This window comes from Aptenodytes forsteri, unplaced genomic scaffold (assembly GCF_000699145.1).
Source record: "Aptenodytes forsteri isolate BGI_AS27 unplaced genomic scaffold, ASM69914v1 Scaffold99, whole genome shotgun sequence".
Classification (NCBI taxonomy): Eukaryota; Metazoa; Chordata; class Aves; order Sphenisciformes; family Spheniscidae; genus Aptenodytes; species Aptenodytes forsteri.
This window is the reverse complement of record NW_008795321.1, coordinates 912,817-925,604: the sequence shown is the minus strand read 5'-3', so window position 1 is coordinate 925,604 and position 12,788 is coordinate 912,817. Positions and strand designations below refer to the sequence as shown.

Genomic DNA, 12,788 nt, shown 5'->3' with positions numbered 1-12,788 from the left:
TGTCGACCGCACCACTCAGCTTGGTGTCATCTGCAAACTTGCTGAGGGTGCACTCGATCCCACTGTCTATGTCATTGATGAAGATATTAAACAGTACCGGTCCCAATACGGACCCCTGTGGGACGCCACTCGTCACCAATCTCCATCTGGACATTGAGCCGTTGACCACTACCCTCTGGATGCGACCATCTAACCAATTCCTCACCCATTTATCTCTGAATTTAATTAATTCTTCTGTGAAGAGCAAGGTCCCAACTTCCTTTTTGCTTCTGAAAGAGGTCAGAAGGCACAGCCACTGTTTTAGAATAATTAGGATTAGTTCGCCATGAGCAATATTATACGGAAGCATTTTGTTTCTACTTTATGATATGAAAGAAAAATTTCTCATTTTGCTCATGAAACGAGAAAGACTGTGCCTCCTTTGTGATAGATAGTAGTATGTGATACAGGCCATTTCATCAGTGATACAAAAAATCAGTAAGATGCTCCCCACTATGCCGCTGCACTAATAAAAAGACAGAACCTCCAGTATTGTCTTTTATATTCAGTACACATATTAAAAATTGGTGAAAAGTAAAATCCCATGACAACTGGTTTCGTCAATTGTACACATGAATTTCAGAAAGCCTTAGCATGAGGTCTGAGTTGATTTTTACAGCTTTGCATTGGATCTGTGTTGTGTTGGCACAGGCATCTGTGAAGGCTTCTCCAACAATTTCTGCTTGGGAATTGTAATATTTGTTGGCTGAAATAGTTAAAAGAATGTTCAACAGTTCACTTATGTGGGGTAATATTAATGTATTTACATTTAAGTTCATGCATACTGTAAGTGAATTCTTTGCATTTCCATGACAATTTTATCATACATTTTTTCATACAATAAGCATACAGTAGGGACTTTTTTTTAAAGTATTCTAGTCAATGTCTAATTTCCTTTGGATCTGTTGACTTCATCAGTAGCCATTTTAACGCAGTGTTCCTCTGTCTCATATGTATTTCCTCGTGCCAGTCCATTTACATAATGTCATACTGATAGTCCTGTTTTCTTAGGCTGCTAAGCAGTGTTTTGATGGTGCGATCGTACTGTACTATGTTCATATTTTTCTACACACTTTTCAAGTAATACTTCAGATACTACTGTGACCTTGATTGTGGTAACCTCTTGTGAAAATGACAGATGTAGTCAACCGTTCTGAAATCTATTGCTAAGCTTTTTGAAAATTAAACCTATACACTGTATGTATTCTAGGTGTTTCACGTGGCCCCAGCCCTGTCAGCCTTGGAAACCAGGACACCTTGCCTGTTGCAGTAGCCCTTACTGAATCTGTTAACGCCTACTTTAAAGGAGCAGATCCCACGAAGTTAGTTAAATAGTGAATTGTTTTGAATGTAATAAGTTACAATAAGAAAACACACTGGATTTACTTCTAGTATTTTGGGGAAAAATGTGTATATGTTAGAAGGGGGATTCAAAGGGGTTTTTTTCCCTGGTATAAGTGACGATAGTGGCTTATTGCTCTGTATTGGCCTGCATCCCTCTAGGAGTTCATATATCCCCGCTTTACAAAAATGTGTTCAATGAGAACACTGAAAATGAGAAGGTTTTTTGTCGTAGTCAGGTAGGTGCTACATGTAAATTTGTGCAGCTAAAAGCACCTCATTCCCTCTGTCACATCCCTTGCTATGCTACTTAGGCCTTGCCTAAGCATAGTTGTGCCATGTTTTCAAAGCCTGAAAAATATCCACCAAGACTACTGTATGCTTAACCAGCTAAACGTTTTTCTATACTTATTTCATCTGACTTCCAAGCTGAAAGTGATAGTACATTGTCACAGTGCCACATTACCCTCATTTGAAATTGATTTTCTGTTTTTAATTCAGTTCATCAGATTGTGAAAGTACAGTGATTGCTTTAAAAGTAGTATTAAAACTAGGCAGTTAATGAGTTGCAATGAAACTGATGTTTTCATTCTCTTCTAGATGTATTGTGAAGATTACTGGTGATATGACGGTATCGTTCCCAAGTGGGATTATTAAAGTCTTCACCAGCAACCCATCTCCAGCTGTGCTCTGCTTCAGGGTAAAAAACACAAGCAAACTAGAGCAGATTCTTCCAAATGCACAACTTGTATACAGGTTTTGTATTTTTTTTTAATATAACAGTAAACTACATGATTTGTAAAATGTGAGTTGTTGTATATGTAAATCAGAATTATCTACAGTGTTGTTGATTTTCTTATACATAATTTAATTTCCTGAATTAATCTTGTTCAGGTCAGCTCTCTCCACTGTCACTATTAAAAATCTCAGTGATTACTGGACTTGAAACTTGTGCTGAGTATAACAGGAGCCTATAAAAACAGTTTGTAAATGTAGCTGGTTTTACATGCATTTTATAAATTATTTCTTTATACAGTAGTAACAATGGTAAGATTAAAATGATGAAACAGAAGCCTTAAATGGAAAACAATTAGTAGGAGCTACACCTTATCTCATTTGTCACTTACTAGTGTATTTTTAAGCTGTATCATTTCTACAGTAGATCAGATCCATTACATAACTGTATCTCTCAGGTGTGTAGCAGCATGCTTGGGAGAATTCTTAAGAAAAAAGGCTGCTGATTGAGGAGAATAATTATTGAAATCACAGCACTTGGAGATCTTTAAAAAAAAAAACTATAAAAGCTGTAAATATTTAGCAGAGATCTGTTTCAGCTGAGCAGTTTCTATTTCATTTATTGGAGAAATTATTTGAAAACGAGTTAAATGTTTTTAGATGCTACGTTTTTTAAATTACTGAAATAAAGAATCAAACCATATGCATCCATTCTTTTGTATTTAATTTCATTTTGATCATTCATACTTAATGTAATTAATGATTCATACAAAATTAAATTTAATCATTTTTTGACATGACAGTTTATAACTGAAATGCTAGCAGAGCTGTGTCTGACAGAGTGAATTATACTGAAAAAGTATATTTTGCAAAAAAAGTGAAAATGTCTAGTATTCTCATCTGAGTGCTGTAACACTTCACCTCTAATTAGAAAGGATGCATGTAATGGATATTTACGAAGTTAAACCTGTATGGTAATAATTTGACTTTTCATCATATACTGCAAAGGGTGTCATTTGCTTGGTATTTATAGAGATTAAAGTTTTTAATGAGAGTGATATTTGTGGTGATGTCAGAATTTCTGATTTGAATTGCACTTGGTTGTGGAGCAGCAGAAAGATTTTATTACTGGTTTCATTTATTTAAATTGTGGAAGGCCTCTGTGGTGATAAGTAAGTGTTTATCTATATATTTTACTGAAAATGGAAATTTCATGACTCACAACAGTGTATTGAGAACCAAATTCTAAGTAAATTGGACAGACTACTGGTACGCAAGTCACTGTTCTAGGACATTCAACCCACTGTGGTCATATTTACTGTGTTCCAGGTGCTCATTGTCGACTTTCACTCTGCGGGCACACTCTGCATTCCTCCTCAGGGATGGATGCAGTTCCTCACTGTATCCACAGGCATTAAGTGATTTGAATTTTGTTTTTTAATCACTTTTCTTAGAAGCTTCATCCTTATTCAAAATAAACCTGATGCAACCAGAGCTGAAAATATTCTTGATCTGCAGAACACCATTCTCTAGTAGCTCCCAAACAGAATTTTGCTTCTGCAGTCATATGTGCTCTTACCTACATATAGAAGTGATATAATAAATTGTTACTAAGATTGAATTGCAACTATAAGTATCTGAGAAAATTGTTTATAATAATTTGAAAATCACTTTTAATTGAAAACATTTGAAAGCTTACACTATAAATATATGAAAATACAGTAACACATACAGCACCAATCTTAATTCAGTGCATTAGTGAAGCTGTGTCATAACCAAAGCTAATTATGATTTTAGGATTTATTCCAAATTGGATAACATTCCTTTTCAAATGCCACTTTCATCCCCACCTCCCACACATCCTCACAGCACCTAATTGCACTAAAATTGTGTTTTATTAAATGTAAAATCCAAATTCAGCATTAACTCCATCTTGTGATGCAGATCATCAGTGGAGGAAACTCACTGCTCCACAACCTAGAAGGAGATTTTTTGCCAGATACAACAAGCAGTTGTTTGTCTTAATATTTAGGAAGGTACAATTATGTGTTATAAAGCATTAGAACAAATTCTTGCTTGAAATAGTGAAGAAGGGGAAAGATCTAATCTTAATTTTTAGACATCCAAAATAATAAAACTCAGTGTTGCCTTCTGACTCCTACCTTTCTTTTTCTTCCTAGTGATCAGTCACAAAGTGACTCCAGTACTAAGGATTTTTGGATGAACATGCAAGCTATAACTGTCTACCTCAAGAAATTATCAGAGCAGAATCCATCTGCATCCTATTACAATGTGGATGTTTTAAAGTATCAGGTAAACACTTCTTTTCCCTTTGGAATTTTTTAAGTAACTCTGGCAGATTGAATATCTACACAGAAATTAAAAGAATTGTTCTTTGCCTGCTAGCATGCAGATGAACTGTCATCCCTCACCTAGACCAGTTTTGGGTATGTCGCTGTTTACAATGCATAGGCTCTGCTCAGGCTTAGTGCACTCCTACTACGCTTCATGTCATTCCCTTGGATTCATGACCTGTTTCAGCTTGCTCACACTTCACTCTAATTCATGTGTGCAAGCTTCAAACACTGCTTCTTTAGGTATTTGATAGCAAAGCCAAATTTTCCTTGAATTTAGGGGTTTTGGTGGGGGTTTGTTTGAGTTTGTAGTTCTACTGTCTTTGATGTTGTAATTGCATAAGTTTGGGATGCTGTAGCTGATAAATGGTGATATATGAGAACGTATGAAGTTCTCACATCTCACAATATAATGGAACATCTCATCCTGGAAACCATTTACAGGCACACAAAGGACAAAGAAGGTCATGAGGAGTAGTCAGCATGGATTTACCAATGGAAAGTCATGCTTGACCAACTTGATAAACTTCTGTGATGAAATGACTGGCCTGGTGGATGGTGGGAGATCTTACCAATGTATACAAATACCTGAAGGGAGAGTATAAAGAGGACAGAGCCAGGCTGTTTCCAGTGGTGCCCAGTGACAGGACCAGAGGCAATGGGCACAAACTGAAACACAGGAGGTTCCCTCTCAACATCAGGAAACACTTTTTTCCTGTGAGCGTGACTGAGTAGTGGAACAGGCTGCCCAGAGAGGTTGTGGAGCCTCCATCCTTGGAGATATTCAAAAGCCATCTGGACATGGTCCTGGGCAGCTGGCTCGAGGTGGCTCTGCTTGAGCAGAGGAGTGGGACCAGACGATCTCCAGAGGTCCCTTCCAACTCAACTATTCTGTGAATCTGTGGAAGATGTTCTGGCTGTCAATAAAAAATCTTCATGAAAATTCAAGACAGACAGACTCACCTCAAAGGGAGAACAGGGATTTGCTAGGCCTGCATTGAAATGGTTGAACATCTGAGACAACTGTCTACATCAAAAAAACAAAAGAACCTGTCAGTCCAGCTATTAATACCATTGTAGTTTCCACATCCTCCCAATATAGTTTAAAATCTTGGCATACTGAATCTGTAAAAAGCATGTTAGGTACACAGATTTCCTGAGAAAGATGGAAGGAACAAAACATCTCTTTGGATTGCAGAAATGAGTACTGTGGAAGAATGATAATCTATTTAAGATCTTTACTGTTGGGGAAAAATGCGGCATAGGCATGCGGAAGCCCTGGCAGATAGAAAAGGTTCTGGGCTGCCAAGGAAAGGCAAGGAGGGCACACCAGGACATAGAAGGTTCCTCAAGTAGACTAGGAAGGTGGTAGAGATGCAGCAGGGCAGTAGCACAAGCTCAGCTACAGAAACAGCAGCATCCAGCCCTCCTGCAGCAGGAAAATAATGCTTTGAATAGGTAGGAAGTGTTTTGCTGGCTGCCTGTCCCATAATCACAGGTATTCACTTCATCACTAAGGATGAAGTCATTTTGCCGCAAGCATGCTTCTTGTGTGAGGCAGAACACAAGACTAAAACAAAACTATTTTGACTTACGAAAGCCAGAACAGGAAGAAGCCTTGTGGGCTAGAGAGAGTTTAAAGCTTTTCTTTAATTATTTTAATTTAAAATTAAAAGAACTGAAATTACTTTAGGCTGCAACAGTCTTCAGAATTCTGCGATTAAGGACTCAGAGTTCAGTTGTTCTCTTGATCTTTTGTCAGGATTTATATTCGTTACCATCATTCCCTAATTCTGCCCAAAAGGGGAATATTTTGATTAAGCCACTTTCAATGGTTTATTCATTTACAGGTATCTTCAAATGGCATCCAGTCCACTCCCTTGAATCTTGCAACTTACTGGAAATGTAATGCTAGCACTACTGACGTGAGAGTGGATTATAAGTACAATCCAGAGTCTATGAATGTGCCTAGTATGCTGTCTAATGTCCAGGTTGTGGTACCAGTAGATGGAGGAGTAACAAACATGCAATCGCTTCCACCTGCAAAATGGTAATATTAATGCTTTTCTTTTTATTATTTCAGATTCATGTCAGTGTATTCATTAGTGTCATAGACAGTCTGAAAAATTTCACTGAAAGAAACAGCTATTTTTTTTTGTCTTGATAAAATGCATAGTATCAGATGTTTAGGACATTTTCTGGTCTGAAACAGATCATGTGCAGCCAATCCACATAAACTAAAATGAGACAATATGCACCCGCTCCAACTGTGTAATAATACAAGCCTTTATGAAATTTCCAATGTTTGCTTTCTTTTGGCCAATAGGCAGGATAGACATTTTTGATACAGTAATGTGAAAACAAAATATCTTAATGGTTAAAAAACATTTTTTGTGTGTGTATAAATATATCCATATATATGGATTATATAGAGAGTAGAAGAAATGCAGTTCTTAAAAAAACTTCTTCATTGTTCTAGCTTAAAAATTAGCTTCTAATTGAAATGGTTTTAAAACAAACCTCAGTAACTGAGGAGCTCTTCATAAGCCAGGTAGCATTGTTTCTCACTTCAAGCATCAAGCAGATTATTATCTGACTAACAGCTACCTGCCACCACCTTCTAAGCCTGCATTTACAGTAGCACTTGAAAGTGAGACACAGATCTTAGGTAATTATGTTTCTACAAGTTTGTGAAAACAAGCAGAGGGTAGTGGGACTAGGCAGAGCACTACATCCCTGGAGCAAAAGGTGAGCAGAATTCAGCCACCACAACCAACTATGTGCTGGGCAGCACACAGGTACTTGCCCAGCTGTAATGTAATTCCTGGACTGTTTATTTCCAAGAGAGTCTTTTTAATGTGAAGAGGGCAAAGAATACCAAGTTGAAGGAAGTCAGGCTTTGTTAACCTTGTTGCTTACAGATCAGTTTACCTTATAAAGCAAGGTTCAGAAGATAAATAAACCTGATGCATTTATCACATAGGTTCTGAAGTTTTTGGAGGCAATACATTTAAATGTGTTAATTGGACAAAGTGTTAATACAGTATCATTTTAGGTAGAAGAAATCCTGGCAAGACTGAATCTTTCTTGACCTGGTATTTCAAGGGAGCAATACTTTTAACCAAGTCACCTGAAGCTTATTCTGAGCAAGGGCAGGTTCAGCATCCTGCCTGAACAACATGACTAGAACGTCTGGTGAAGCCAGTCTCCCGGCCCAGGCTTCTTCCACAAACCCCTATGTAATGAAGCCTGAGTGAGAGGAGGAGCACCCACCCTGAACTAGCTAGGAAGACTCAAATCTTAGTGACAGTTTCATTACAGATTCATCGGATTAAGGCCGATGAGCCCAGATTCTCTCTCTTTCACCCAGGCAACTACCCAAGGCCAGAATTTTGAGCCTGGAAAGCTGAAAAAAGCCCCAAAAGAAAACCAGTCATGTCCCAGGCAGCTCTGGTATTTGTGTTGTGCTACCTGTTTGGTCTAGTGGATTGGGTGGTGGATTTTTGTTTTTTTAAAAATAAATGTTTTATAACTTGACCTCCTGCAAGTAACCGCTACTATCTGTGCTACTTGTGTAAGCATTTCACTCCTGCTACACCAATGCCAAAAGCAATTTCAAACCTCTCAGCACTTCATGCTGCTTACAGCTTTAAGTTGTTGACTCTCCTTTGGTGGAACTGCTGCAAGGTGCTCTAGGAGTTAAAATGCCCTATCAGCTTAGAGACTCTGGTGCTTGGTGCCCTTTTCTGCCCCTTTACAGCATCAGAAGTTAGCTTATGCCCCTGTCACTTACACCAACTAGTTTTACTAGAATGGAAATGGAATAAAATTCATGCTCCCGGGAGTCTCACATAGGGGAGAACAATCAACATTGCTCCTCCTCATACCATCATCATGAAGCATAAAGACATAGCTTTCAAACTGCTTCCAGGGCGTTTGGCCTGTCCTTACCCTTTGAGACCACAAAGGGGTTTGAGTTGTGGAGGCATAGCCGGGGCATAGGACAGTGTTACCTGTATAAAAAGATTGTGTGTGTACTTCTGAGCTCTGCTGCTCTGGGGCAATGCAGACACACCCTTCTCTTTTCCTGTTTGCTTTGTATAGTCTTCCACAAACTTACCTTAAAATGATCGAGTGTTTTTATAAACCTCCATTTAGAGATGTCTGTAACATACTGGTGTAAAACTAAGGAAATAATATGCGAAAACTGGTGCTTAGAACTAACCTACCATTCTCTTACAGGAATGCAGACCAGATGAAAGCATATTGGAAAATATCTAGCATTTCGGAGAAGTCTGAGAATGGAGGCAAGTTGCACTCTTTTGTTTTGTTTTCTTGTACAGAAAATTATAACAGTAAAAAGGTAATAATTTAAGCCTCTACGCCCTCATGCCTGTTTACACATCTTCTCGTGCTGTATCCTGTTTACGAGTTCACCTTCTTCTCAATTAGTTTCCTCCTGATCCCATTAACAGTGAGATGACAAAATATAAATTTATTAGTTAGCTATAAAAGGAAAAATAGTGAAGCCCCCTGAAAGCAGTTAGTAGCTCTAAAATAGAGTTTAGACTGGGTAGGAAATTATTACATCAATGCTATTTGGAAATGAGCAGTTATTCAAAGGAAAATATGTTTAATATCTGTGTCTTTCCACACACTGACAATTGAAATAAAGGAGAAAAAGGTAAGTGGAAGAATTGGGGGGAAGAAAAAAAAATGAAGATCCAAAAGTCCTGTGCTGAGATAGACTCAACAATAGATGATTCTTGACCAACATTTTGAGGGTCTTTGTTTGACCATATACAACTCCAGGGGAAAAAATGAATCTACTCACATCTGCTCAGAGTGGTAATTTATATAAGGTACCAACAGTTGTCCTCTGCCCAACTGCTTTTTCCAGTTGATGTCAGCCCTTGCAGCCTCTGCAGGTGCAATGTTTTTCTGAAGCAGGAAAACAGGAGCCAAAGAGATGCATCTCATCCTCAAAGCCTTTGTGGAGAAATGAACTCATGGCATAAAGGCAAGGCCTTTAGCCCTGTTAAGAGTTTGGTGAAGGGCATTATGAAAGCACAGATTTGCTTGTAAATACGACTGGTTTCCTATAGAAACCACAAGCCTGGAAAGGGAAGACCTGTTCTATTCCTGCAAAGGCTGCAAAGTTGTGGTCATTCAAACAAAACCAGAGTTCTATCTGAGAGAGGTTGTTGCTGTAGTCTGGTGTACTTTGTCATTCACTGACCTCACAGTTCTTTGCCATCTGTCTTCCATTATGATTATGTAGGGATAGCCCTCTCTTCCCCCCCCCCCCCCTTTTCCAAACTGTGGAGCTTCTTTTAAAAGAAAAAAATCATACTAAAACACAAATGCAGCCAGATAAAGAGCTACTGTACCCCTGCAGAGCAGCATAAAATGGGCTGCCGGTGATGCGGATTACATCTTGCGTGTGGTCAGTAGACTTGCACATATCCCGCTGCTGCTGTATTCCCTTCTCTTCCCACCATCTGTCTTCCCCTTTTCTTTGAGTATAAACACATAGTACTCACAATTCAGTGTTTAAGAGGAAATTATAGTATGCTGGTCTTACACTTACAGAAACAAAGGGAGAAGTTGCACAAACACTGTTAATATTAGGACAAATGTCTTGAAGTCTTTTTTATTCTGGTGTACAGGATGGTAAAATGGTTTTTTTTCAATAACAGAGTATTGGAAAAAAGAGACTTGTACTCTCATCTCTTTTGAAAATTGATGTAGGACTGCTGCTAGGAATAGATCTCAAAGGTCACCATGCTAGTTTCACTTCTTACTACTAAAAATTTTGGGAGATCATCTTGTTCTTGCAAAACAACCAGCTTTTCAGTTTTGTTATTTTTATAGGTTCTGGATCCCTCAGGGCAAAATTTGAACTTTCAGAAGGACCCAGTAAACCAGCAACACTTGCAGTGCAATTCATTAGTGAAGGAAGTACCCTTTCAGGAGTAGATGTGGAGCTCGTAGGCACTGGCTATCGGCTTTCCCTCCTTAAGAAGAGATTTGCCACTGGTAAGGCACTGACATACTTACATATTCAAATTAATATTATATATTCTATAGTGTTAAATTATAAAATAGGAAACTGTTAAATAAGTGATGCATAAATAATTACTTTTCATTAAAACATGGCTGAAAACTGTTTCACAGTTTTTTTGTTTTCCATAGTTACTCAAACTGACAAAATCTGTTTTATCTACTGACTGCAAAAAACCTACCTTTATTTTTCAGGACGGTATATGGCAGACTGCTGATGTACCTGTGAAAGTCATTGGATCAAAGGAGTGCAAGAAGTTCACTCTGCCCTCTCTACTTTTCAAACACTATTTTAACCTGCATTAATTTTTTCAAAATGTTGACCTACTTTGAAGCTGAACTACAGAACAGAAAATGCACTTTTTAAAGTCATTTTGCAAACTTTTTATTACTTTATAATAGCACTGAAGTTAACTTCAACACTGTAAATGATCAACTGCAATATTTGGGAAAATTTGTTGAAATTTTAGTAAATTTATATAGAAGTCAAAATAGTAATCCATAGTTGCAATGAAAGTATGAAATTGTATGTTATACTGTAAACATTAAACCTAAAAATGTAGGAGAGCGAGTAAGGAATATTTGAGCTTTCCATAAGTAATATTCATTTTTCAGATTCTTTAATTGCCAGTTTTTAAAGAAAGCAGAGGCAAAGTCTCACGTAGTTCTATCCACTCATGCCACAAAACCAGCTGAGTTAGAGATGTATAAAAGCAATGTAACTTGATGCCCGTGTATCATATATTATTAACATGTAAGTTGTTTTACATAGGGGTTTTTTCCTAAGTGCAATGTGTTACAAAATTGCAAAAGACAGCAGAGATTTACTTCTGCAGTTAGTAAATTTTATGGGTGTTGTGATTGTTTGAATTAATGCTGTAGATTTAATTTATTTTTATATGAATTGCATAACGTTTGTGCCTTTAAAAAAAGCCTGTGCCTATCCAATTTGTTATTCACGTGCCTCACTTCCTTTTTCAAAGTTTGGCTCTTCTTCATCAAGAAAGCACGGTGTTTGTATAATACACACAACTTTTATAAAAATTCCTTTGACTGGGATTTATTTAGAAGGCAGATTTACAAAAACTGGATATTGTTTTAAAAGAGGTTTAAAATACTGGATTACTTCCTCATGGGGTAATTGCAATAAATGAGGCTGTAGTAAAGGGAGATGCATCATGCAGGACTTTGAGACAGTAACTTTAATGTCACCAAAGATGAGAATCCTGAAAAACCACCGAAGATGGTAAAAGCAAACTTTTAAAAGCAAACAGCATTTCCCTTCACTTTGACTGCAAGTCTTCAGACTTTGAGTGCTTTTGGGGTTGTGTGATGTGAATGTAAACATAGTACTTTGGGAGGAATAGCATTTTAGAAGGGTATTTTATGGCAGCAGGATATGTACTGCCATTGCCATTTCTATTATTTTAATTTTTTTCTATAACCACCAATTTTAATATTTGTATTGTCATCTAATCTGCTTGCCACAGCCTAAGCACAGGGAAGTGACACAATAGTAATGTTTTTTAAAAGCAAATCACTAATTTAGATAATATTCTATGTATTTGTATTATCAAGTGTTTTTTCAATGCCAAAATCAAAAGTATTGGGGCAAAATAATTCAATAACCTGCACGTGGGAACTTCATATGACCATTTTGACTACTAATATCTCTTTCAAATTCTCTATTAAAACAATAAAACATGCTTGAACTAATTCATGCAAAACCAGTAATGAATTGACTGCTGAAGCTTTACAAGAAATTAAGCTTTGTAGAGGCTACATAAATTCTAATGTATACCACACACTTCTCTAATGTAATGTATACCACACACTTCTGCAGACAAGAGTTCCATTGTTAGCACTAAGCACATACTGTACTGTAGATTTGATTGGAAGAGTATATTTGGCTCTTAATTTGCTAATCTTATTGAATGGTAAATTTCTGACTCATAAAATGGTACAGTCTTTTTACTGGAATCTTAATTGTAATCTGCTTTGCAATCAAACTGTGTTTAACATGACAACCACACACTTCTGCAGACAAGAGTTCCATTGTTAGCACTAAGCACATACTGTACTGTAGATTTGATTGGAAGAGTATATTTGGCTCTTAATTTGCTAATCTTATTGAATGGTAAATTTCTGACTCATAAAATGGTACAGTCTTTTTACTGGAATCTTAATTGTAATCTGCTTTGCAATCAAACTGTGTTTAACATGACAATATTTTATTAATGAAAACCCAAAACTGTA

General features: G+C 37.2%; 1 protein-coding gene across 1 annotated transcript in view; it reads left to right on the top strand.

The window, feature by feature from the left end:
* Positions 1-12,328, top strand: part of FCHO2 (FCH domain only 2) — an 86,647-nt gene extending 74,319 nt beyond the window's left edge. Inside the window, exons 19-25 of the mRNA XM_009279929.2 lie at positions 1,250-1,361; positions 1,981-2,136; positions 4,296-4,428; positions 6,320-6,519; positions 8,712-8,776; positions 10,344-10,508; positions 10,728-12,328. Coding sequence (XP_009278204.1) covers positions 1,250-1,361; positions 1,981-2,136; positions 4,296-4,428; positions 6,320-6,519; positions 8,712-8,776; positions 10,344-10,508; positions 10,728-10,750 — 854 coding nt within the window. The 3' untranslated portion in view covers positions 10,751-12,328. The remainder of the gene's footprint in view (positions 1-1,249; positions 1,362-1,980; positions 2,137-4,295; positions 4,429-6,319; positions 6,520-8,711; positions 8,777-10,343; positions 10,509-10,727) is intronic.
* The last annotated feature ends 460 nt before the right edge of the window (positions 12,329-12,788 follow it).